Source organism: Polypterus senegalus, chromosome 14 (assembly GCF_016835505.1).
Source record: "Polypterus senegalus isolate Bchr_013 chromosome 14, ASM1683550v1, whole genome shotgun sequence".
NCBI lineage: Eukaryota > Metazoa > Chordata > Cladistia > Polypteriformes > Polypteridae > Polypterus > Polypterus senegalus.
The window spans coordinates 64,043,439-64,070,080 of record NC_053167.1 but is presented as its reverse complement, the minus strand read 5'-3'; the positions used below and the strand labels follow the sequence as shown (position 1 = coordinate 64,070,080).

At 36.1% G+C, this 26,642-nt stretch overlaps 1 protein-coding gene across 3 annotated transcripts in view; it reads left to right on the top strand.

Moving 5' to 3' along the window:
• ddah1 (dimethylarginine dimethylaminohydrolase 1) overlaps positions 1-26,642 on the top strand; it is a 164,973-nt gene that overhangs the window by 27,281 nt on the left and 111,050 nt on the right. The window contains exon 1 of one of the 3 annotated variants that reach the window (XM_039735416.1): positions 11,043-11,446. The exons of 1 other annotated variant lie outside the window; for it this stretch is intronic. In XM_039735416.1, coding sequence (XP_039591350.1) covers positions 11,147-11,446 — 300 coding nt within the window. In that variant the 5' untranslated portion in view covers positions 11,043-11,146. Of the gene's footprint in view, positions 1-11,042; positions 11,447-26,642 lie in introns of those variants that run through there. One more of the 3 variants, XM_039735415.1, reaches the window with a different exon arrangement.

Below are 26,642 nucleotides of genomic sequence, written 5' to 3'. Positions count from 1 at the left end.
GCCAAGTCACTGATTTTATAGACATGATTTACATCAGGTCTTATGTGGCTTTACATATAGCAGTACTTATCATTGCACCACCATTGTGCTTCCCTTTAATATTTTTAATCACATATTCAATCAGATGTGTTGCCCAGCGCTGATAAAAAGGAAGAATTTTTTAAAATAGTTATTGTGGCTTTTGCTTTTCCGACTCCACAATGGTGTCAGACTGAATTAAATGACTAACAGTGCATTAAACCACTTAGCTACTATTTAAAAAAAGTCAGAAGCGCTTCCATGCATCTTTAAATTTGATAAATCCATCTTATTTATCTTGTCTACCTTTTGGGGTTCTTAGTGTAAGATGGGAATTAAATCCTCTTTAAAATAGCTATACTTTAAGTCATTGTTTATACAATATTTTGCTAAAATTGAAATCTATATATTTGAGGGTGGCATGGTGGCACAGTGTTAGTGCAGCTGCCTTGCAGTTAGGAGGCCATGGTTCATTTCCCAGGTCCTTGTGGTTAAGAGCTTGCATGTTCTCCCTGTATCTGCAGTTGCTCTGGTTTCCTCCCACAGTGTGTTTGGTGGACTGGCAATGCTAATTTGTGACCAGTGTAAGTGTGATTGCCCAGCGTTGGACTGAAGCCCTATCCAGGAATGGTTTCTTCCTTGTGTCCTATACTTTGCTGGGATATATGCTCCAATGACAGGATTAAGTGGGTTTACAAAATATGTATATTTGATTTTGTTTTTCTTAAATAACACAGCTGACTCTTTATTGTCAAGAAGAAATATTCTAAATATGCCCTGGCACTTATATAAAACTATTACATAGTTTTTTAAAAACCATTTCTTGCAGCTTCAGACAAAACATTAAGTTCACCGAGGTGTGGAAAATGTGTATAAAAATACAGAGTAAACTGGTTTTCTGTTTTCACAATTTGACATTCCCCAGGGCTGCCCTGGAGTCAATACAAATACCAGCAGCACCAGATACAATGAAGGAAAACTATCAAGATAAGAGGAAAAGTGGAGGTGCAAAACTCAAAGAAATTGAAAAATAAAAGGAAAATAATCACAATTAATGAATGAAGTTTTCATTTATTTTTTTTCTTGGGGAAAGGGACAAATATGTTTAAAACATCCTGATTAATCATTTTGTTTATACCCAGTATATGTTTTGAGTCTGTATAATTTGCATATTCTGAATGTGCTTGGATCAGCTTTATTGGCATACAGACCTGTGAAAATGTCAGTCATCTATAAAACAAACTGTAATGTTTAGGCATTTCTGGACCCAACTAATAGTAATATTAAGTAGAAAATGTAATCAAAGAGACATAATCCACTATTTATGGAATATAGGATACAGTATGGTGACATGGTGCAGATTAGCACTGTTGCCTGGCAGATCCATTCATCTTGGGCCAAAATCCCATGCCTTTTTTCTGTCTGTACATTCTAATTGTTTCTTCATGGGTGTTTCACTGGGTGCTCTGATTTTCTGCTAGCATTTCAAAGACGTGCATGCTGTGTAAATTGGAATTTGATTCTAAATTGGTCCTGTGTGTGTGTGTGTGTGTAGGTTTGGACCCTGCAATGGGCTGTCTAAGGTTGATAAATTATTTGCTCCCACTGCCAGGTCTGTCTTTAAATCCACTTCACAGTGATTTGATTCAGCAGGTTTTAGAATGTTATATTAAGATATAATTTCATAATGACATTTTACCTTTGTTAAACATAATCCTCAGTGATATTAACCCATGAGTTTTAGGGGATTGGTGAAATTTATGTTTTGCTGCAATATTTGTATTTGTTTTATCGCATGTTAAGTGAATGTGATAAAGTTTAATTATCCATCCATCCATCCATTTTCAAACCCGCTGAATCCGAATACAGGGTCACGGGGGTCTGCTGGAGCCAATCCCAGCCAACACAGGGCACAAGGCAGGAACCAATCCTGGGCAGGGTGCCAACCCACCGCAGAAGTTTATTCATAAGTTCATTTTTTGAACTCAATGTTTTCCATTGCAGGACCAAAGACAACTGCTGCCTTTTCTAGTAAGAGCAAGCAAGTATGGGACAGCAGTCTCACAAAGACATGCCGTCACATTCACTCATATTTTAAAGTTTATAATCCTTAGCTACCCTAACATGGAACGTGGGATGAATCAGGAGCTCTAGGTTTAAACACCCAGTGGACTTTGAGAGAACTTACAAAAGTTTTAGCCTAATCCTAACATATGTAAAATGTACGCTTGATGCTGACATTGAATGTATTCCTCCAAAATTAATTTGATTAATCTATCTGAGCACTAACTACGGTATATTTTGAAACTGTGAGCTGCTGCATATGTGTACACTGTATCACACTTCTCCTTTTATCCATTCATTTTCTAAACCCACTTATTCCGTTGTAGAGTCATGGGGAGCTAGAATTATCTCTGAAAGCATTGGGTACAAGGCAGGAACCATATGTGAATGGGATGCCTGCTCATTGTCAGACACACATACATTTGCACTCACTTATGCTAAGTGCAACCTAAAGTCACTATATAACCTAACATGCTACATATATTAGTATATCATTATGTGCATTGTATGTTTTTGGGATGTGGGAAAAAACAGGGCTCTCAGAAGAAGCCCAAGTGAATACAGGAAGAACTTAAAACATTGTCAAAAGTGACTAAGCTGAACTGTGAACCAGTAGCACCTGCCACTTCACAACCATACCTCCTTAATTTAACTTGTGGAAAACTAAATTTATTATTGACTAAAGTACATTTTAAAATGGGGAATTTACAAGAACACATGAATGTGTAATGTGCACTCTATTATCACCATTCATCTTTTACCAGAATGATTTGTATATCTGCCTTATTTCTCCAGAATTAAATAACTATGAAGCAGAGTGTTGTCATGTTATTCTGAAAAAAATGTCTTGTTTATTATGACTTTTTCAATTAATATATTAAGAAATAATATTAGTAATACTTAAAAGGCAATTGAAGAATCATAAGCAGGGAATCTTTGTTTAAATAATTACTTGTAATAATTCTTATTAAAAACAAATCTTGCCAAGCACTTTACACAGTGCACTGCCTATCAGTTATCTGTTGGCTTTTCTTTGTTTAAACTATCAGTATATCTCCATGTTTAGCGTTAAATGCAATTCATTTGTTTGCCACAATGGCACCAGCTGTTAAGAATAGAAATTCAGATTGTACAATGAATAATGGGAAAGCTGCCCATTTCTGACCCTGTTCATTTTAATCATATTTTTGGGAAGTGTTTTGTATGTGTTATGTTACAATAATAATAACAGAAATGACAGAAAATACTTTGAGATTGTCAGTTGTAATCGTAGTTGTGGGCAGTGGCAGCATACTGACCTCCAGTCCTGTAGTGAAAAATCCCCAGCAATGCAGTCATAGTGTTCGGACACTTAGGCCGTGTTTATACTTCACGCGTAGTGACGCATGCTGCAGCGGACACTCCTGCTGCGCAAGCGTTGTACTGTTTATACTTGCGCACGTACTTTACATAAATCTGGAGGAATCCACCAGGTGGCAGTGTGAGATATTATCACGGTGAGAACTGGTTCAGCTTCGCTGTGTTGTGAATTGTCTGGAACACCTATTAAATTCCAATGACACCTTACCGCAGTATCTCTGAGAAGGATGTTTAATGATTAAATCCATCATTCCAGGGATGTATCCATTCTAGCTAGCATTGGGCACGAGGCAGAAACAATCCCTGGACGAGGATTATCGCAAGGTGAATACAAGCACTCACATCCACTAGTGTCATTTTAGTGTCACCAAATCTGCATATCTTTGGAAGGAAACCGAAGCACACTGTGGAAACTCACCAGGAAAACATATAAACTCCAGGAAGTTAATACCAGTGACGTGACTCCCTGCAAGACAGCAGCGCTACCGCTATGCCACCGTGTCACCCCCATGTGTGTAATTATTAACAGTGTTCATTATTTAAACAAAATTAACGATTTATCTGTAAAATGTAACATACATACTTTAATGCATTTCATCATGAAAGTGATACAATTATAAATCTAAGGATTATATTTAATGTGTTCTGTGTGGTGATCTATTGCTTTTTGCCGCTCCTGTCAGGTCAGGAGGAAGCCCCAGAAAAAAAAGACAGCAGAAAAGATGGTATGTGAGACTTTTAAAATGAATCATGTCATTACAATCGAGAATATGCTACGCTTGAATATAAAAGCACCACGAATGCATCTGTATGTCGGCATTTTGCTTCACCACATCGAACCATTCATCAAACATCGAAGCACGCACATTGATCCCGGCTTTGTGTCACACGTAGATAGTAAACAGAGACTTTTATCACACAGCGCCGTCCCCCCACTTTTTGCTGGTACTGCAAGTCGTGCCCGTGTTGCGTTGATTTCTGAGGACCTGCTCTGGGGACATGTCAAATGAATGCTGGGAACGCATGGCAGCCATGATGCATGCGCATACGCGTTCTGAGCGTGAAGTATAAACGGGCCCTTACAAGGTTTGATTTTGTCTTATGTCACAAGGAAAGGCTTGCATGTGTTTGAGAATGAACAACCAATGAATACTCAGTGAAAGTGCAATGTAATTGCAATGAAAGGAGAATACTGAATGTTTTAGATCAAAAAGCATAAGAAAGGCTAATTTGTCTGATGTCTCTTGTATTTTGTACCACAACAAAATAGAAAAAGGACAAAGAATGGGTGGGGGCTGCAGCTGAACTTGCCATACCTTGAAAGCTTTTGTATATGCCACTGCACTGTCAGGTTGCATGTTAATTGAGTTTGAAAATTTGAAACTGCCCAAAATTTGTGAAGCAGTCATCCCCTGTGATATTAAATCATGTAATCTGACACCCTCAAGACGAAATTCAGCAGATACAGTTAAGTATATTCTCAGTCTAAAAATCGTGTAGTATGCCACCAACCTTAAAAACATTGGAGACAGAAGAGCTTTTGTGTTTGTTTTGGCATTGATCCACAATTGATAACTAAAACCAAATGGTCAATTTGCATATTCCTACCAAGATGATGTAGTGATATGGAAGGAGAATATGTTGCAGCTTGAGGTAAGTGATCTGTGAGAGATACAGGATTTATTACTAAACCTTTGAAATGCATATTTGGTACACACAAGACCAAATATCTGATATTCAAATTTGACAGGAAATCAAAAAATGCCTAAACCCTAGGATAGATATGATAATGGGTAGTCCAATTCCTTTTAATAAAAACATTAAATTTCATGGTATTATGAAATATTATCGCCAAATTCTGTAAATTATTATTATTTTTTTCTGTTACATAATGAAGTGAATATTGTGGATCAAACATTCACCGGTATGAAGAAGATGCTGTCTTTTCTCCATATACTGAAGCCTCCTATTCATTCTGGAGAAATTATTTTTTGTTTGTGTAATTCAAGCACATTATGTGAAGGGCAAAGTCACGTTGCTGTCCTGAGGGAAAGGGTGTACAGAAGAGATGTTCAGAGAAACCATTCTCCTTTCCGTTTGAATAACTGTTCTGAATTTCCTGGTATGACGGACATCTGAAAAAACATTAATTTAAGAGGATAACTGTCGAACAAATAGACTGTCCAATAAATAGAGCAGGTGATGTTTTGAGGAGAAAAGGTAGACAGGAAATGGTAGTTATAGGAAAGAAGACAATGGCGTGATCGCAAGATGTGCAGCATAAGGTTACAGTTTACAGTTGAATATCTAAGATGACATGCAGAAGTGTCTCCATGATAGAGCATCATTCAGTTAACAGGACACATTTACGCAAATACCCACAGTCTGATCAAGAGCCACTTGTTTTCTCTAAAAATTTGAATATATAAATATGTAAACGAGTATTATGAGAAAAAAATGTAGAAATGGGAAGAACATTCCGACTTCACAGAGTCCATGGAGAACAGCATTTCTAGCCACTATAACCCCCATACCACCTTAAAATATTTCACAACTTTAAATGAAATAATGGGAAGCACTAACATCTTCAGAGACTCAGGTTCAGATCTATGTGGGTAGTTTCTTGTAAATTAATAGACTTAAGCAAATATTTTATTTAAAATATTATTTTAAAGACAGTTCATTTTTATTTGGTAAAAAGAGAGCAAAAAGTTAAAGAAAATCTTTAGGTAAAGAAATTTTCCAACTCTTATGGAATTTAGAAAGGTGGATCAGGCAAGACACACACTAATTTCTTTATTAGGTTGTTATTATTTATATTTCACTGTAATAGAAATACTGTTTACGGATATGTATCGTGAAATATGCATTTTTCACGTGGGTCAAATCTGTCTCTGTCTGACTGAAACAAACATCGGATTTCCAATGAACTGCTTATCAAAATTATCCTGGGTTTTTAAGATACTGTATTCATTTTTACTGTTCAGTAAAACAGTGGATGGTAATGAATGCTCAGATTGTCTTTATAATGTTGACATTCCAATTTTATATTTAAAGACAATACCTTACTTTATTGTGAGTTACGCTTCAGAACTAAATTGCTCACAATGAAGACAAAACATTAAAAACATATTTTATTGACACCATTCATACATTATTTTGTGGATGATTGCTCAAGATTAAAATATTCCTGAATAGTTCAAAGACCATCCTGTCAATCTCTGTAACTAAAAAACAGATAAAGAGTTCTGTAGTTTTGCTTTGTACAGATATCTACTGCATACACTATTGTATTTTTTTTAAATATCCAAGCATATTTTTCTCGTAATAGGAGTTATATCCGGCTATATTCAGCAGATGCTGCTTAGAAATAAGAATCACCGTCTTTATTTGTCCCCCCCATAAACACATCAAGTATCCCATTGTGTTTTGTGAACATTTGCTGAGAACTTGACTTTTTCAGAAATGTATTATCTTTTGTTCTGTGGAAAAAGTATGTATCAATTCTTTAATAGGAAATGCTTTGACACCTAGCTGGTTGTCATTTGGAAAACAATCAGCCTATTACACTTCATAAGAGTTACATTACATTATTGTTTTTTTTTTTTTTGCCAGTAACATTGTTTCATGGGCACAAGAGTTGTTCATGCTATTGTGATTTGCTGACAACCATATACTGTATTTTTGCCCATATAGACAAGTAATAGTGTTCAGTTCTAATTTTGTAGTACAGAATTTTTTCCAAATGACCTCTTACAAAATGTGGAAATTTTTAGCCTCTTTGTTGTCCATTGGCTAAAAATTGTGGGTTATTCCTTTTGCTTATAACTTTAATTATTGAAGGGGCCTGCCCAGTTGGTATATTTTTTCCAGAAACAAAGATGCCATATGGGTAGCAAAAGGTAGGGCTAAGACCTGACAAGTCTTATGTGAGACAAAACCTTACATGGGTAAAAAGAGCACTTCTGTATAAAAGTGTTGGGGTGTCGAGGACCAGAGGGTTATGTACTTTGTCACTGTGAATGGTGGTCCAGAAGTGAAATCTATGATGACACCACAGGAAAAAGGAGTATTCCACCTTGGGAGAAAGTATATCAATGTAGGGTTTTTCTAAATGCAAGATGGTGTCATTCAAAGACTGTCAGGTGTGCAGTGCTTTTTTCAGATCCTTTGTCAGAAAGAATGAAGCTCTATGCTGCACTGCAGAACACTACCATAATAAAAAAAGTAGTGTGCATTTTCTTTCAATTTCAACTTTTGATTTTATTATTAACATATTATTTATTTAAAATATTTTTATTGTAAGAGCTCATTTTTTAAATTGAGAGTAAAAAACCAAGGGACACTAGTTCATTAAAATTGTGACCTAAAAGGTATTACTGTAGTTAAGGTACATGTTAGTGTGCTCTGCTTTAAATGTGCTTTAATAATGTACTTTGTGAAGGAAATAGACCTTAAAATCTTCATGGATGAATCTTAAAAGCTTAAAAGCTTGAAGCTTAAAAAGCAAGTGCAAAAGAAAGAATTTTCAGTTGTTTATTTGTGATAATGAGTGCCTAATCTTTTGGACTGCGGTTGGCTGATGCCCTGCCCGGGTTTGTTTCCTGCTTTGTGCCCTGTGTTGACTGGGATTGGCTCCAGCAGACCCCCATGACCCTGTAGTTAGGATGTACTGTAGCGGGTTGGATAATGGATGGATGGACAATTTCTTCTTTTCTTAGTTCATTTTAAGCCAATTATGGTATTTCTTTGGCCAAGGGCAAATTAATGTATGTTTCTTTATCTGCTTCAATATTTTAAATGCTTTGTGTGCTTTAGATAGGAAAACATTTATTAAGTGTATCCCATAAATGTAGGTATTACAGTTTTGTTTATAATGAATTTTAAATTGATTTAAATGCACTATGTTTTGCTTAATACAGTATACTGAATATAATTTAAGTGAGTATATTCCAGGATGATTTGCGGCATGGAGTTGCATGACAATCCCCTCACTTTTGGCATTATTTGATAAGACCATTTGTAATGGTTTGAGTTAATTTGTTTGTCTGTTGTGACCTGCCATTTATTTTTTACCTCAGAATCTGTAACAATCTGAAGTGTAATCAAAAACTAACTTGACTGTATTCAGACAATCCAGGTGACTCACAGGGAACAAGTAAGCTCATGCAACGTGAACCTATTAGTAGACACAGTGTCACATGGATGATGACAAATAGACCCCTGAAGTAATAGCTTATTGAATTTTCCATTTGGGAGCTGCACAGGCATATCTGTAACAAAGAACACCCAATAAAGCAAGTTATGTTTAGCTTTCATTAAATATACCTGCCCACCATAAAAACACTTAGTTACTGGTGTTTCTCCTACACTGTGTACAAATATGTGTGTCCAAATTAATTGAATAGTTTTTCCTACATAAAAGATGGACAAAGAGTGTACAGAATGTACATTTTCGTACCACACCCAGAATAATGACTTAGTCTGCAATTTTAATTTTAATGAATGTGGTGTACCTTATTATCACACAGGTACAAAACAGCTAGTGAGTAAGAAGCCACTGCTGGAGTCCCACATATTTAATCCTAAAAATCTTTAGTACAATGCTTATAATGCTCATAAATGTTGAGAAGCATTTTCAGGAAAAACAAAAATAAAACATACCATTTTATATGCAGTCTAAAATAAACTTAAATTGGTGTTATTGATGAATGTGAAAAAATAATTCCAAAGCCAAAGGCCATGTTAAATGTACACTGTACTGGTTGAGAATTCATTAGTTATTTATTATGAACAATTTTTTCTAGAGTATATTAGTGCCATACATTGATTTTAAACAAACGTAATTATCCCAATTCAGTATCATGTAGAACCAGCTTTGGATAGAAGGCTAGTCCATCACAATTATATATATATATATATAAAAATTTCACTTACTGTAAAGTTTTAAGTGCTTTTAATTGCTTTTTGATTAATAACTGAGTAGGACCCTTGTAAACGATATGCACAAATGTGTTTACAAAGGCAATATAACAACAATAAAGAAAAAATATATATAATGATAATTACATGAAAAACCAAAGTACATTCCAATGCAAATGATCATTCAGGAGCCAAAATATTACATGGTTTCTAGTGAGCAGGCATATTTATCTAATTTAAGAATATCACAGTATTTTCTTTGTCTGGAATCATTCCTTTAAAAAAGCAAACAATTTTATCAACTGTGCTATACTTTGTTCCATGATTTGTATCAAAAAATATACTACAATCTATAAAGAAAATAACCTCGAATGATGCATATATTGGGCACATCATGGTACACACTTGTTTTGTTTTGATATCTTTAGCAGAAGATAATTAGGGCTTCATGAAGTTAATTCTGATAGACTCAAAGGCTTAAGAAGAGGTATTTGAGCTAAAACATAGTTGAGTCCTTTTCACTGCTGGTATTTGTAGCAGGTAGGGTGTATCAATTGGTATAGAATAATCTGCACATTACAGAAATATATGCTTAATTATAAAGAGAAAAAAACTGGATCTGCCTCTTAAACATATCAAGTCCAAGTTACAAATATGTGCAACATGTACATTACATACTGTATAAGCTTTCATATGTCACAGAACAACTGCAAATTATAATGACACTGCTTGATAGACTGAGAAGTTGATAAGCAATAATGTGACAAAAATATATAAAAAAATCTGTCTCTCTATCTATATCTACTTTATACCTATATCTGTCTATGATGATTTTCAGTCAGTAAACTTCCTTAAAAGAAATTAAACAAAGAGAAAACTAGCGGATATCGAGTATAATATCTTAATGCAAATATGCCCAAATGTCAACTATGTACCAGTCCTAGGGTGGTTCCTAACAAGACACATAACGAACATACAGCTTCGGGAAATTAATTGTTTAGTAAAGGAAAGGAATTCAAAGGATCCTGTTACCTTTCCAATTAAAGTACACCCAGCGTGTACACGATACCGAGTGTCCAATTCTGTGTAACAATTGCCATTTGCCACGTCGAAGATAAGAACGATATCGCTGTACAAACGGACATCAAACAAGTACAAGTAGTACTGCAACTTCTGCGTTCTGAAAACATTTTGCATTTGTTTTCAGATATATGAAAACATAGCTCAGTTGTTAGAGGAATTAGCACCGGAGTCTGCTTTCGAATCGATGACAGGAGCACTACCTGTAGGAAGTTTTAAAGTTTTTGTCTAGTATACTCATGGGTTTTCTGCAGTTACTCTTCCGTACTTTCGAGTAAAGGTTAGATTACGGTGCGCCTCTGGTCTAGCGTCGTATGATTGTGCTCAGTTATGGAGGTGCCGTCCCGACCTAGTTTAGTTATGGGGTTACACGCAAAGCTACCTGGCTAGGCACCGGATACCCCCAGCTCTGAAATGTATAGCTGTAACTCGGAAGACGCTCTAAATGTATAAAGCAGTACTTATGAAAATGTGGGTTATGTCGACGGCAACCCACTATGATTTTTGAAGGTTTAGGATTTACAATCGCAGTTTTATATCCACACGCACGTGACAACAAGTGAGGCTCGGGCGTCAGTCCAGCCCCGGTTCGCTTTGGCACGTTAGCATCTCCTCCGCTGCCTTTGTGGCAGTTATAAAGGAGGGACTGTCAGCATTGCAGCACCTGTCTCTGTCGCTTACAGCGTTTCATGCCCGCTTAAACATGGCTGGGTTGACGGTCGGATTTGGCGAGTACACCCATGCAATCGTGCGAGGCGTCCCTGCTTCGTTACCGAAAGATGCGCTTAGAATGAATGAGGCCAACGACGACGTAGACCTAGCTAGAGCCAGGAGAGAGCACGAGCTTTATGTCGGAGTTCTGATGCACAAGCTCGGGCTCCAGATAGTAGAACTGCCGGTGGATGATAGCCTTCCCGACAGTGTATTCGTAGAAGATGCTGCGCTCGTATGTGGAGATACGGCGCTGATCACCAGACCTGGAGCGCTTGGAAGGAGGAAAGAGGTACTTAACTATGTGTGTATGTGTTAATCTATCTTGCCAGCAGTCTCCCAGACTTTCTTTTAAATGTAGTATTGATCTTTAAGCAGTGCTTTATTTTTCATAATGTTGTAAACTGGTAAAACGGAGTGATGTCTAAACTTTTTTACTTCTGAGTGTGTTTGCGATGAAAGCGATTCGTTTATCATTTTCTTGCCGAGCATCTCATTTTGTGGATTCAGTGATCTTAACAGGCAACACCCTGTGCAAAACAATAAGAGCAACAGCTCCGTGTCAGATGAGCATATGGCAATAACGCTTCATTTTAAATGACCGAGCAAGTGGCTTACGGAAGAGAAAATCGGCAGATGAGGTCACAATGTTGAGCCGAAGGATGCTTTGCTTTACCTTAACAACACCGATGGCTTTCTGAATAATTTCCTTAACCAATGCAGAACAAAGAAACACAATGCGAGCCTTGCTTTATTATGCATTAGCATCCCAGAACGTTCAGAATGACTTTTGAATGGTGAAGCATATAGCTAATCTTAGGTGTAAAGCGGTCGAATACAAATAGAGGTGTGTTTTATAGCAAAATACGCATATATTGTTTCTCTACTGACCGGGTAGTTATTTCGGGTCTCATCAGACGTTTCTTATTACAGTTATTCATGGGTGTGACTCACATCACTAAAGCTGTGTCTGTGAAGCCTGTGGGCAAATATTCTTCTGCTAAGCAGCACGTGAAAGGATACAATCTTGTGAAAAGTGTGTAGTTTATGACAGCAATAAACGTTTACCCAGTTTTCAATGTCTTCAGAGGTCTATGCAACTTGTTGCGCTGAACAACGTCATGCTTATAGTTACTGAAACTTTGGAAAAGAGGGTCTTATCTTAAAAAATATATTTTTTAGAACTTTGATTAAACATTTCAGCCTTAAATACATAATATTTAAGACTAATTCTGTATAATTTGTACTTATTACAAAATAACAGTGGCTTGTATAATAGTTTTTTTTTACCTTTCATTACATATATGATTGAAATTGATTTTAGTAAATGTATTTTTCACATTTTCCCAATCTCTGCATAAGGAAACAAGCACACGTCTCAAAAATGTGTGTAGGTGAACTAGCAACTCTAAATTGACTTTATGTCAAATGGATATAGTTGGCTGAAGAATGTTTTGTCATCATTGTATGTGTGTGTTTGAGAGAGAGACAGAGAAAATATTAAATTGTAGTTTATCCCTTTTTAGATTTCTGGTTAGCTGTTTCTTGACCCTTCCATCCTTTCACTCATCCATTATCAAACTTGCACTGTTCATTACAGGTTTGAAAGTAGATGAAGCCTATCTTGGTAGCATAAACAAATTACATAAAAAGTAAATTACATTGTATCTTTTTCTTAATGTGAAATTACTCAGTTCTAACTTTAGACTTCCACCATATAAATTATGAAATATTCATATTTCTATTCATTCTCTGTGTAATTCAGTTTTATGTTACAGAGTACGTCTTGAAGCTAGTACTGATGTAGTGCTGCCAGAAGCCGGAGCCTGGCCAGGGATTCACACAGCTCAGCTCATCCATTCAGGGCTGCCTTTCTACATAACCTGCATTTGTTTATAGGGTGGGAGGTAAACAGAACTGATATAGACTGGGATAAGATCCTAGTCACTGATTTTATAGACATGATTTACATCAGGTCTTATGTGGCTTTGCATATAGCAGTACTTATCATTGCACCACCATTGTGCTTCCCTTTAATATTTTTAATCACATATTCAATCAGAAGTGTTGCCCAGCGCTGATAAAAAAAAAGAATTTTTTAAAATAGTTATTGTGGCTTTTGCTTTTCCGACTCCACAATGGTGTCAGACTGAATTAAATGACTAACAGTGCATTAAACCACTTAGCTACTATTTAAAAAAAGTCAGAAGCGCTTCCATGCATCTTTAAATTTGATGAATCCACCTTATTTATCTTGTCTACCTTTTGGGGTTCTTAGTGTAAGATGGGAATTAAATCCTCTTTAAAATAGCTATACTTTAAGTCATTGTTTATACAATATTTTGCTAAAATTAAAATCTATATATTTGAGGGTGGCATGGTGGCACAGTGTTAGTGCAGCTGCCTTGCAGTTAGGAGGCCATGGTTCATTTCCCAGGTCCTTGTGGTTAAGAGCTTGCATGTTCTCCCTGTATCTGCAGTTGCTCTGGTTTCCTCCCACAGTGTGTTTGGTGGACTGGCAATGCTAATTTGTCACCAGTGTAAGTGTGATTGCCCAGCGTTGGACTGGAGCCCTATCCAGGAATGGTTTCTTCCTTGTGTCCTATACTTTGCTGGGATATATGCTCCAATGACAGGTTTAAGTGGGTTTACAAAATATGTATATTTGATTTTGTTTTTCTTAAATAACACAGCTGACTCTTTATTGTCAAGTTGAAATATTTTGAATATGCCCTGGCACTTATATAAATCTATTACATAGTTGTTTAAAAACCATTTCTTGCAGCTTTAGACAAAACGTTAAGTTCACCTAGCTGTGGAAAATGTGTATAAAAATACAGAGTAAACTGGTTTTCTGTTTTCACAATTTGACATTCCCCAGGGCTGCCCTGGAGTCAATACAAATACCAGCAGCACCAGATACAATGAAGGAAAACTATCAAGATAAGAGGAAAAGTGGAGGTGCAAAACTCAAAGAAATTGAAAAATAAAAGGAAAATAATCAAAATTAATGAATGAAGTTTTTGTTTATTTTCTTTCTTGGGGAAAGGGACAAATATGTTTAAAACATCCCGATTAATCATTTTGTTTATACCCAGTATATGTTTTGAGTCTGTATAATTTGTATATTCTGAATGTGCTTGAATCAGCTTTATTGGCATACAGACCTGTGAAAATGTCAGTCATCTATAAAACAAACTGTAATGTTTAGGCATTTCTGGACCCAACTAATAGTAATATTAAGTAGAAAATGTAATCAAAGAGACATAATCCACTATTTATGGAATATAGGATACAGTATGGTGACATGGTGCAGATTAGCACTGTTGCCTTGCAGATCCATTCATCTTGGGCCAAAATCCCATGCCTTTTTTCTGTCTGTACATTCTAATTGTTTCTTCATGGGTGTTTCACTGGGTGCTCTGATTTTCTGCTAGCATTTCAAAGACGTGCATGCTGTGTAAATTGGAATTTGATTCTAAATTGGTCCTGTGTGTGTGTGTGTAGGTTTGGACCCTGCAATGGGCTGTCTAAGGTTGGTAAATTATTTGCTCCCACTGCCAGGTCTGTCTTTAAATCCACTTCACAGTGATTTGATTCAGCAGGTTTTAGAATGTTATATTAAGATATAATTTCATAATGAAATTTTACCTTTGTTAAACATAATCCTCAGTGATATTAACCCATGAGTTTTAGGGGATTGGTGAAATGTATGTTTTGCTGCAATATTTGTATTTGTTTTATCACATGTGAAGTGAATGTGATAAAGTTTATTCATAAGTTCATTTTTTGAACTCAATGTTTTCCATTGCAGGACCAAAGACAACTGCGGCCTTTTCTAGCAAGATCTTTCAATAGTTATGAGCAAGCAAGGATGGGACAGCAGTCTCACAAAGACATGCCGTCACATTCACTCATGTCTTAAAGTTTATAATCCTTAGCTACCCTAACAGGGAATGTGGGATGAATCAGGAGCTCTAGGTTTAAACACCCAGTGGACTTTGAGAGAACTTACAAAAGTTTTAGCCTAATCCTAACATATGTAAAATGTACGCTTGATGCTGACATTGAATGTATTCCTCCAAAATTAATTTGATTAATCTATCTGAGCACTAACTACGGTATAGTTTGAAACTGTGAGCTGCTGCATATGTGTACACTGTATCACACTTCTCCTTTTATCCATTCATTTTCTAAACCCACTTATTCCGTTGTGGAGTCATAGGGAGCTAGAATTATCTCTGAAAGCATTGGGTACAAGGCAGGAACCATATGTGAATGGGATGCCTGCTCATTGTCAGACACACATACATTTGCACTCACTTATGCTAAGTGCAACCTAAAGTCACTATATAACCTAACATGCTACATATATTAGTATATCATTGTGTGCACTGTATGTTTTTGGGATGTGGGAAAAAACAGGGCTCTCAGAAGAAGCCCAAGTGAATACAGGAAGAACTTAAAACATTGTCAAAAGTGACTAAGCTGAACTGTGAACCAGTAGCACCTGCCACTTCACAACCATACCTCCTTAATTTAACTTGTGGAAAACTAAATTTATTATTGACTAAAGTACATTTTAAAATGGGGAATTTACAAGAACACATGAATGTGTAATGTGCACTCTATTATCACCATTCATCTTTTACCAGAATGATTTGTATATCTGCCTTATTTCTCCAGAATTAAATAACTATGAAGCAGAGTGTTGTCATGTTATTCTGAAAAAAATGTCTTGTTTATTATGACTTTTTCAATTAACATATTAAGAAATAATATTAGTAATACTTAAAAGGCAATTGAAGAATCATAAGCAGGGAATCTTTGTTTAAATAATTACTTGTAACAATTCTTATTAAAAACAAATCTTGCCAAGCACTTTACACAGTGCACTGCCTATCAGTTATCTGTTGGCTTTTCTTTGTTTAAACTATCAGTATATCTCCATGTTTAGCGTTAAATGCAACCCATTTGTTTGCCACAGTGGCACCAGCTGTTAAGAATAGCAATTCAGATCATACAGTGAATAATGGGAAAGCTGTGAATTAATATTGGTGAGTTTTACTAATTTGTTTTGCTCTTCTTCTCAGTGTACAGTATTTTTAATGAAATGTGCACTATTTTAATAAGATTACTTATTTTTTTGGGCAGGAATGGCATCACACACTGAATAAAGTAAAGTTTAAGGTTAGTTGTTTACAAAGTGCTGTAAAGTTATATTTTTGAATACTGCTTGTTGTCACAGTATCCCCCAGAGGTCCCACAAATATCCCATAGTATTGAATCAGCACCACCATTTTAATTCTTTTTATTTATTTATTTATTTTCCCCTAAAATCTGCACATGATACACTATCACATACAGGCAAGAACACTGAAAGAGACAGTGATAACAACACACACAGTGGTCACACATACATGTGGTACCCTTTTAACAGGTTATGTTGCTGGCCTTCTTGCATGGCTTATTGCCCAATTGGTTAGAGTTGTAGCCTCACTGCCACAGGTTCCTGAAATCAAATATCGGCCTTGTCACTGTTTTTGTCAAGGTTGCATATTCTTTGTTGTCTGCATGGGGTTTTCTCCAGATTTTCAAGTTTTCTTCCCACATCTCAAAGACAGTTGTATTAAATTGACTGAGAGCTTTAACCTGCCCTCTTATGAATGTCCATCACGATGGATTGTGCCCCTCTTCTAGAGCTGGGTCCTCCTTGCGTTTGGTAGTGCTAACCAAGGCACCTATGAAGTGGGTTGAGCAGTTTCCAGAAGAGTTGTTGGGAAGAGGATGGTAAATAGCAAACATTCATTTTAACTGAAGAAGTAGGGGTCTTACCTTCTGCATAGCAAAAGCATCATTTGTACCCATGTCACTAACTTAGCTGTCTATTAGATGTTTAGATGACTAAACTAATTAGTAGGTATTTGTTAAATTAATGATTAAGATTTGAAACTTGCTAACAATACTGAGTATCATTTATATGGTATACTGTATAAGTAACCATATCTGTCTCTGCTGTAGATCCATTGGTAAGTGCCAGAGAGCATGTGCAATTTCATTTTTCACATGATTGCAATAGAACAAAATTATGTTTTTGCTACCTCGGGTAACTAGTCTCCATGCATTTTGCCGAAATAAGAGCAGTAAATAGAAATTAGGACAGTGTCTGAAAGTAATTCATTTAACAATTTGCAAGATTTCTCATTCATTTTACACTATGAGTTGGCATGTTCATGCAGTATACTCCTCATCCATCAAGGAGAAAGAATAACCCAAAACCGTGCCTACATTTCTTCATTACAGGTCTTAATTTCATGATTACAGCTGTACTACATTTCTTATGGTCATTGGGCAGCATATAATCACATGGTGTAGTAGTCCTATAAGCCCTGGGAAAAGAGAATGAATGTGCGATCTCAGTTTCCTACCACCTGGTCTTGTTTGGCATTAGCATTCCAGAATGTTCCTGGCACATACTGTATCTGAAACCAAAACCATGCAAATTATAAAACTTTCTGCATGAAAGATAATGTAAATAGATTGTAGACATGCATGCTAGAAGAAATGAGGATACAGAGTATACACATAAAATAAAAATTGATGCACTTTAGCACAGAAACCAACCTCACTGGTCATAAGATGAATGTTTCCTGCAATTGAGGCTTAATATGAAGTTTCATGGAATTGTTAGGAATTCATGGGATTCCCCCTCTTTAAGCATCGTCACTCATGTGTCTATTTGATCCAACATCGATCTTTGTCTAGAGTAGGATTAGTTTGCCTTTGCATCAATTGAAACATAATGATAGTCAGAAGAAACAGACCAGAGTTACACTGAATCACTTGCTTGCTACTCAACTAAAATCTAAGTTTATGATCATGTAGGTGGTGGAGTAGAATGACATGTATATACTCAAGCAGTTTGAAAAGTAATAATTCAAATGTCACCATAACACAACCACCAGGACATATGTATAAATGAAAGGATAAAAGAGCATGTATTCTTTTACTCTTGCTTTATTTTCATTGAATGACTAATAAGGCTTAAATTAGAACAAGAAAGCATTTAAATTAAATGACTTCCTTTTGCCTTTTAGTGAGATCTGATTCTGTTATTTATGATAATTAGCACTCGTGTGAAAGATTTAATTACTGGGTTTACATAAATAATTAATATATACATATATAATATAGTGCAGTATATTTATAATATACTGCGCTTATGAAATTATTTACCCCACAGCCCTAAATTGGAGTTAAGCAGTATAAAAATATTTTATTCTGTGAAGGAATCAAATTATTTAGAAAGTTGTTTGTAATACTTAAATTAAATAGTACTTTGTAGTACTTATATTTTTGGAAAGAATTGGGCTTATAAAGTAATTTAATAAATAATAGAGTAAGTATTATATTACTAAACTATTCATAAATGGGTACCTTAAATGGAGAAATGAATGTTTTCAGTCAAGGGCCATGATGAAAATAAACCAAGGGGTTAACATTTTAAATATGTAGGTGAAAATAGATTCAATGTGCTGTCTAAAAAGTGCAAGTTAATAGCAACCCCTTTCAGGATACTGCATAGTGTAAATGTTAATAAAATAAAAGTGGATGGCTGATAATGGCTTAGCCAGAGTAAGATATAGCAAATCAAATTGCCATTGGTCCTTTTACTAAGTTCAAAAATATATTTTTACATACCTCTCTCTAAGCCTCATTGAATACATGATTGAAATAATTCATTGAAGTATTAAAGAGAGCACAACCTACAGTTTGCTACTGGGTTATTAAAATTAAATTGTTGACTCCATTTGATATGAATCTTACTCTCTTCAGCTTAGTCATTAGTTATTGGTGTGTGTAGATCTTCCACATAATCACTGCTCAGATAGGTGTGCATTCAGGGAGACACATACGAGGAAAAATAAAGTAAGTGAGTTTATTCCTACATGTAGCTACATGTGAGTTACATGCTGTAATTGATTTAATTCTGATTCAGTATGCTCTTCACATCTTTAAAATAAAAAGGAGACAATTGCAATTTGTATGTCCTAATTATGTTGTCTTTGATGTACTCATAAAAGTACAGGGGGTGGGACATGACTTTTTCAATTTGAGAGCCATGGTTTGGTTATCTAAATAATGAAGATTTCTGCCATTGAATATTAATGGTGAAGTGTTAAGCCATGTAAACGTAAATAAGCGAGTGGATTACATTGAGAATGCCTCGTCACAGGTGGCTGAGGGTGGTACCCAGCCGGGATGCCCCAGAGGACCGGAGGAGGGCTTACGCCTCCCCTAGACCACGTGGGGGTGACCGCACTGGTGGCTTTGGGGAGGACGGGAACTAAGCTTGGAAGCTCAACCCTATAGAAGCCCGTGGTCACCGCCAGGGGGTACCCCAATGCCTGAAGAGCCCTGGCCCTCAGCACTTCCACTACACCCGGAAGTGCTTGGGAGAAGAAGACCAGGGACACCCGGAGTGCTTCCGGGTGTGCAGCCGGTCCTTCCCCCACACTGGGGACTGCCGGTGAAAGATTATCAGTAGGCACCTGGAGCACGTCCGGCAGTTTATAAAAGTGGCCGCCTCCCTCCATTTGATGGCTGGAGTCGGGAGCGAAGGAAGACAAGGTCTTGGTGGAGAGAAATGCAGGCAGCCTGAAGAGACAAGAAAGGCATAGTGAGGCCTGGACTTTGGGGGAGTTCTGGGGGTTGTGTGTCACTTGGTAAATATGGACTGTGAAAATAAACGTAATGTTGGGTGAACCATCGGTGTCCGCCTATCTGTGTCCGGGCAATGCACCACACCCCTTAGATCCTAAAGTGCTCTCTGACCATTGGTGGGTAACCTGTAGCTGACATTTTTCGTCTTTGTACACCAGTATTTTATGCAATGGTACTAATACAGTATTATGGGGACATAATGATTCAAATGAAAGATTAATGTAGTTTATTAATGAATGAATGGATGAGTAGATGAATTATCTAATCCAATATGACTCAAACTTTATACTAAGGTTTTTGAAAACTGTCAGATGTTCCTGACTTTATTTTATACTTTAACCTCTGCATCTGCTATCTTGTACTATGGTTATGGTTGCTGCTGTTTCACTTTGTATAAAAGAGGCAGAGATTTTAACAATCTTAGTGCCTTATTTCTGTACCAGTTCATTATTCCAATATCTAATTATTCTTTTCATACCATGACTATTAACCTTTTTGATTTGAGTTGGTCTGGTAACCAATTGGACTTTTCCTTTACAGCACCCTTGAAAGAAAATTGTGACCTCCTGTTCCATTGACTAATGTACAAGGACAATTAGACAGTCAATGGAGCCTCCTATAGTATGCTAACCATGGCTATTTTAACTTATGGCTTTCTGTGACTGTCATGCCCTTGTCATTTTTTACCTCCTGGCCTTACTATGTGACACAATTTACTGTTGCTTTCAATCATCTTTTTGTCTTAAAGATTTCATGAGTCCTGAAGCCCTCACAATTTATAAATGCACAAAGTGTCTTAACATTTCACCCTTAATGTTTTTTTATTTCAGTCTCTCTAGGTTTTAGATTGTGACAGATGTTACTTTCCAAGTTGCAAATTTGCATATGCAGCAAATGCAATATATCAACTGAATGCCAAATTAAGTTTCATATGTCATTCTTTAAGATATAGCAGTTAATATTTAGCAGCAATTATTCAGTTTTTAAATCTAGTGAAAATTCTACCATATTGCCAACACTATAAACAAGTAAAGTATAATGTGCATTTGCATAGAATTGAAGCACTCTAAGCATAATCATGTAGAGCTGTAAATGTAAAAATTATTCTGGCTTTCATCTATACTGTAAAAATATGATACTTTCAACTATTTATTTCACAGCTGGTAAGATTTTATCATTATAATACATGCCACCAGTTCAACTCAAGGCAGACAGCAGTTTTAGAGGATTTTTTTAACAGCAGTATCCATCCTAATAAAAGGAAAGATTGTTTAGTTGGTAGTAATTTACTGAGTGAAACAACCAGGGGCTGTAAATAGGACCTAGACATTAGATATGTTGGATCATCCATTTAATATTACAGGTAAAATTCTGTTACAACGAACTGCTAGGGACCTAAAAAATATTTTTTTGTAATGAGATTCTGTATTTGTCACTATAGTGCTTTCTTTAATTTGAGTCCAGGCCTTTGCAATCATTTCAATAGCTTCTTCCGCGTTAATTTGAATCTTCTCCTGTCTACAAGTTATGCTGACGAGAATCTTTCTCAGCATTTCCTTGTGACAATACACTTTCAGGGTGTGAATAATGCCCAGATCCAATGACTGAAGCACTGCTGTGCAATTGGGTGGGAGGAATTCAACAAGAACATTATCTAAATGCGGAAGCATGTTGTGGGCAACACAGCTATCAATCAGAAGCGGAATCATCCTTTTCTTCTTCATATTGTGAGGTTTCTGAACTCTTTTGGGACCGAAATGGGAACATCACGGTGAAGTGTGTCCCGAAGCGCAATTGCCTCGTCTGTAGAAGATTGATTGTCCATTGCCAGGGCAGGGCAACAGCAGGCTTATAGCACCGCAGTGAGGCCCCACAGAAGCAAATAATAGACTGTGGGCACGCTATAAGTCCCTGTCTTACACCCCAAAACACGAGGCTGAGTCTCAGTACTTTAGCAAAACCAGCTTTATTCAGCTTGAAACAGGAACAGCATGGTTATTTATTGTAGTGTGATCTGCCACTCTCCTATTAACAGACACAGCAGTCAGACAGGGTTGTGACCAGGTTAGTGAGCAAGTAATCCTGTTACCTGCATTTACAATGTTTCTTGCATCACCCATCGAGATCTTTTCTGTTTGCTTCAGTGCTGTGCCGCAGCAGAGCTGTGAGCCTGCTGTTGTCCCGGCAACAGATACACAGTCATCCACAGCCTCAGTGATCGCACTTCGGGACGCTCTTTGGCGTGTTGTCCATTTGGGGGAGATCCCAAGCAAATTTAGAAACCTCACATTTTCTTGATTGAGTGCCACATTAATAGGAATGTTTCTTGAACGAGTATCACTGAATCGTATATAAAAATGGCTTTTCGGCGTCTTCAGATGCAGCAGATCGCATACATTTGCAACCCGAGATTTTTCTTCTTTTTTTGCTCAGTCTTCCGAGAACTGAAATTCCGAATTCGCTGGCAACGTCTTTTTTCTTTTTGCCACAATTGAGAGACGCAAAAATTTTAAGTTTTTTTTCTAATATGAACTGTTATCGTTTTTTCATGTCTGCCGTTTCTATAGGGTGACAATGAGTTAAATTCCAATGGATGTTTTCCGAATGTTGACGAGCAATAAGCAAAAAAGTATCACTGAAAACCACCGAAAACAAAAACAGCAAATACAAAAAAAAAATTCAGAAGAAAGACTTTTTTTTTTTTACAATGTTTCTGTTTGAGGATCGTTGTGCACAACTGAGCTGCGACCTCAGAACTACCTGCTCTGTGAATGATTCATTCAGGCATTTCAAGGTCTTTTGGGCACTTCGTTATCATAAGAGTATCTACTGAATGTACTTTGTAGTAATGAGATTTCTATAGACTTGTGTCATATGGGGAAACTGTCGGGACCATAAAAATACTTCATTGTAATGAAAATTCTGTTATAAAGATATTCAGTGTAACGGAATTTTACCTGTATTTTGGAGCATTTCTCACTGATGTGGATGCAAGAGAACAGGAGCATAACCCCTGGGTTTGAAAATGATTCTTAATATTTTAGCCTAATAAAAGGCTGCATAGTCCAGCAAGCCACTGCACGTTATTACTACATTATCAATATGATAAAGCTGTATAGAAAGTGTCATTACACCTCCTATTGAGTAGTTGTTGTAATAATGGACCTTAGGTGCCACTTAAGAACCAATATTTTGTCAAGTCTTGTATCTGTACTTTCCTTTAATGCTCCCAAGTTAATGCACTTTGCTGTTTTTTAAAATTTTTTTTCCAGCTATCATTATGATAGTGTGTTGCATGCTGTAATTGTTGTGTTTTATGGAACAGTCATCTAAGATGAACATCATACCATATATCCATGTCCTTCATTATATGTTAGTGTGATACAGTATATTTTTTTATTAATTATTCATCCATATTATTCCTTTGCCATATTTTCATAATATTATAATCTTAGTTATTAATTTAAAAAGAATATTGTTGTTAAATACTTCTGTCTTTCGTATACACAATGAAAACAGCACTTTGAAAAAATGTTTGAAGGAGTGAGTATAATGAGGTTACATGCCTCAAAGGAATATACCTGTATACCAAGGGCTGAAAAGTGGACAGCAAGAAAATAAAATATAGTACAAGGGTGAAGAAAGCCTTTATATGGCATACCAGCAATGAGTAGTTTGTTGTTGTATGGTAGTTATTGTCATCACTAAAGTCATTTATTAAGTGAACTTGTAGCTGTTAGCAGTTATTTCTTTTAATCGTAACTACTTCTTAATACTTCTTCTCTAAATCTAAGAGTTATATTTGTGAAGCCATTGGTGAAGAGGTGATTTTCTGTTTTGAAGAAGCATACTGTCTTTTGAGTCCATGGTAATCATTTGGCAGTCACAATCTGAGGTTGTCTGAGTATGTTGATTTCATCTTTTTTGCTAGTTTTTACAGTTTTCTATGCATTAGCTAGTTTACATGTAGTTGCTTTTGGTTTCACCCACTTCAGATGACTCCTGCTCTAGTCAAGGCAGGTACATCAGTGAATTGTTCTTCATATGTGCTATGATCTCCAAGATGAGGTGATCAAAAAAGTATTTAATAAAACATAGTTCAGCGGGTGGTAGAAGTTCTTTCCAATTATATTGTTCATCTTAAAACTTAACCAATTGTAATTCCATTGGTCTAGCCATAACTGTTGCTAGCCATACGTTTTTAGACTTTTGCAGAGGCTCCATAACTGGTCATGATTTCATTTATATTCGCTTGTTTATTTATTTTGTAAATTATTTTATTTTGGTTAATGAAAATATATTTGCAAATGGAGGTGGGGTTTTCCAGTGCTGCAGGTCAGCTGCAAATGGGGCTGCTTTGTGAGGCTGTATATAAGGGCCTAGCAGGCCTCAGGCTAATTGCTAAGTCATTGAAAAAACTATTTTTTTCCATCTCTTTTTGCTCTTGATTTTGTAAGGATGTTTTTCTTTTTCTTTTAATCAAGGGTGCACAAAATTCATAATTCACGATTATTTCCCTTGATATTGTAATTCAGATCAGGCATTTGAATTAATAACACAACAATGAAATACGTATTTTGTGTTGCCAACAGCATATACTGCATTCTGTATAGATAGACTATGGTAGAGCCTCCATTTAGCAAGCAAATGCTTAAAGTATTATTAATGTGAAGTTTTTCAATGCTAAATTAGAAGAAAAATTAAAAGCTTTTGAAAATTATGTTTATTTTTTATTTTTTTACACTAAATACAGCACACTTGTTAAAAGCATTTGTGTCATTGTTTCTGTAATACAGTAAGTACAATCAATTACTGATAATCAAATAATTATGAATTGAAATGTAAGTTCAACAAAGACATTACAAATTCCATTTACAGAGGATATTTCAATGCCGAAATGCTTGAAGTACTTATTAATGGGGACAGACACATAGAAGGTAGCAGAACAGGCAGAGGCATGAAGTGCTAAAGGCGAGTGAGTTTGATTTTTTTTTTATTGCTGTTTTTGAAATGAAACAAATGAAAGCTGTAGTGTTAATTAATAAGGAATAAAACCTATATAAACTTAAACACAGAATTGTGATGGGCTAGCATAGTGCATGTACGTTGGCTTTTCCATTAGATATATAAAAATATACACAGGTATAGGGAGGTGTGACTGGTATGCAGGTTTTTCAGTCTACTTAAACAATTCCGGGTCATAGGAAGGTGTTGCATGTGTGGGGAACATTGGGCACAAGGTAAGAACCACCCGTGGAAGCGGTACTGGTCCCATCACAGGGTACACTTAGACACTCTCCATGGTCACTTCTACTGGGCCAGTTTAGAAGGTTATATGAATAAGCATATCTTTGGGACATGAGAAGAAAAGTCTAGAGTATCTGGAGGAAAACCCATACAGACATGACAAAGCTCTCAGACACCAGAAGAAGAACTCATGCTTAGGACAGTCCAGGAGTTTTTTTTTTTTTATTAAGTACCTATTTTATTCAAAATGAAGACTAAAATGCAGTTCTTGAGTCCCAATAGCTTATAAACACATAAGTGCTTTGTAAAAGCCTTCATATTTCCTTCAGTGAAGTTTTTCAATATAGTATGTAGCAGTTCATTTTCAGGGTATTTGACTCCACAGAACCTTAACAAAATGAAACAATGCTCAGTTTACTGGGGTAGGCCCTCTTACATTGTGGAGTTCCTTCTTTTTCACTTGCTAGAAATAAACTTGCATAATAGCTTCCAGTCTCCATTATCATCAGGAGCTTTTGAGTCAGGAGGCTGGATCAGGTTAGGCTGGTCTTTTTCCTTTGTTACCTGCACTGGGCAGACTGTATGTCATGGAATTCCTCTGGCCTTATTGGATGTGTCTCTGTAGAGGGTTCACTTCCTTTGAAAAAAAACTGCTTTAAGGTGTCAGAAGTTCCTTGTTTGTCCCTTGGTTTTCCCTGTTCTCTCATCTTGGATATCACAAGCAGGAGCAGTGAACTGTGAGTCCTCTCACAGACAATGCCCAAGCTCAAACCCAGGGGCTGTAAGAGAACTAGTTTCTGTACCATCACACCATGTCCAACTCTGGACAGTATTTGTTAAACACCTGGATTACTTTAGTGAGAAAAGTTTGCTTCAAAGTCTGGAGTGTTCTTAGCAGCACTAGATTGTAAATTAGCAACATCAAGTTGTCATTTATTGTTGTGTACATCAAATTAATTTTGATCAAGACTTAATGTTTTGACTAGACAAACTTATTTCTATCGATAACAGAGAGAATCTAAAACACAGTTTAAACCTGAAAATCTATGATAATGCTGGTAAGCTCATTGAATCTCTCCTGAATTTCTTTTTTTTTAGATTTCCAGTGTTGAGGTCATACGCAAGTGCTTTTACCGCAAACTAGAGTGCGCAGAACTATTTCTGTTAGTTTATTACAATACTCATTGTGAAAATTAAGAAATTATTGGTAAATACAGATCCTTCTATTTTATGTAAGAAGGATTTAAAAAATTTCTAGCTTAGGTATTGATTGTATTTTGTTTTATATGATACAATAAATCAAATCCAGAAAAAAGTAATGAAATTGTCTGTGGTAGCAGCTGAGATTTCTTTTACAATTTGCTCATAAAGCATACAGACTTAAAAAATAGAACTCCCCCGTAATGTTTTGTTATATCATTTTTGTTTACACATTTGCAGATTTATGTTTGTAGAAGCATTGTAAACCAATATTCATTTATGGTTATACTTTTGGAAGTAAAATTTTATTGGGATTA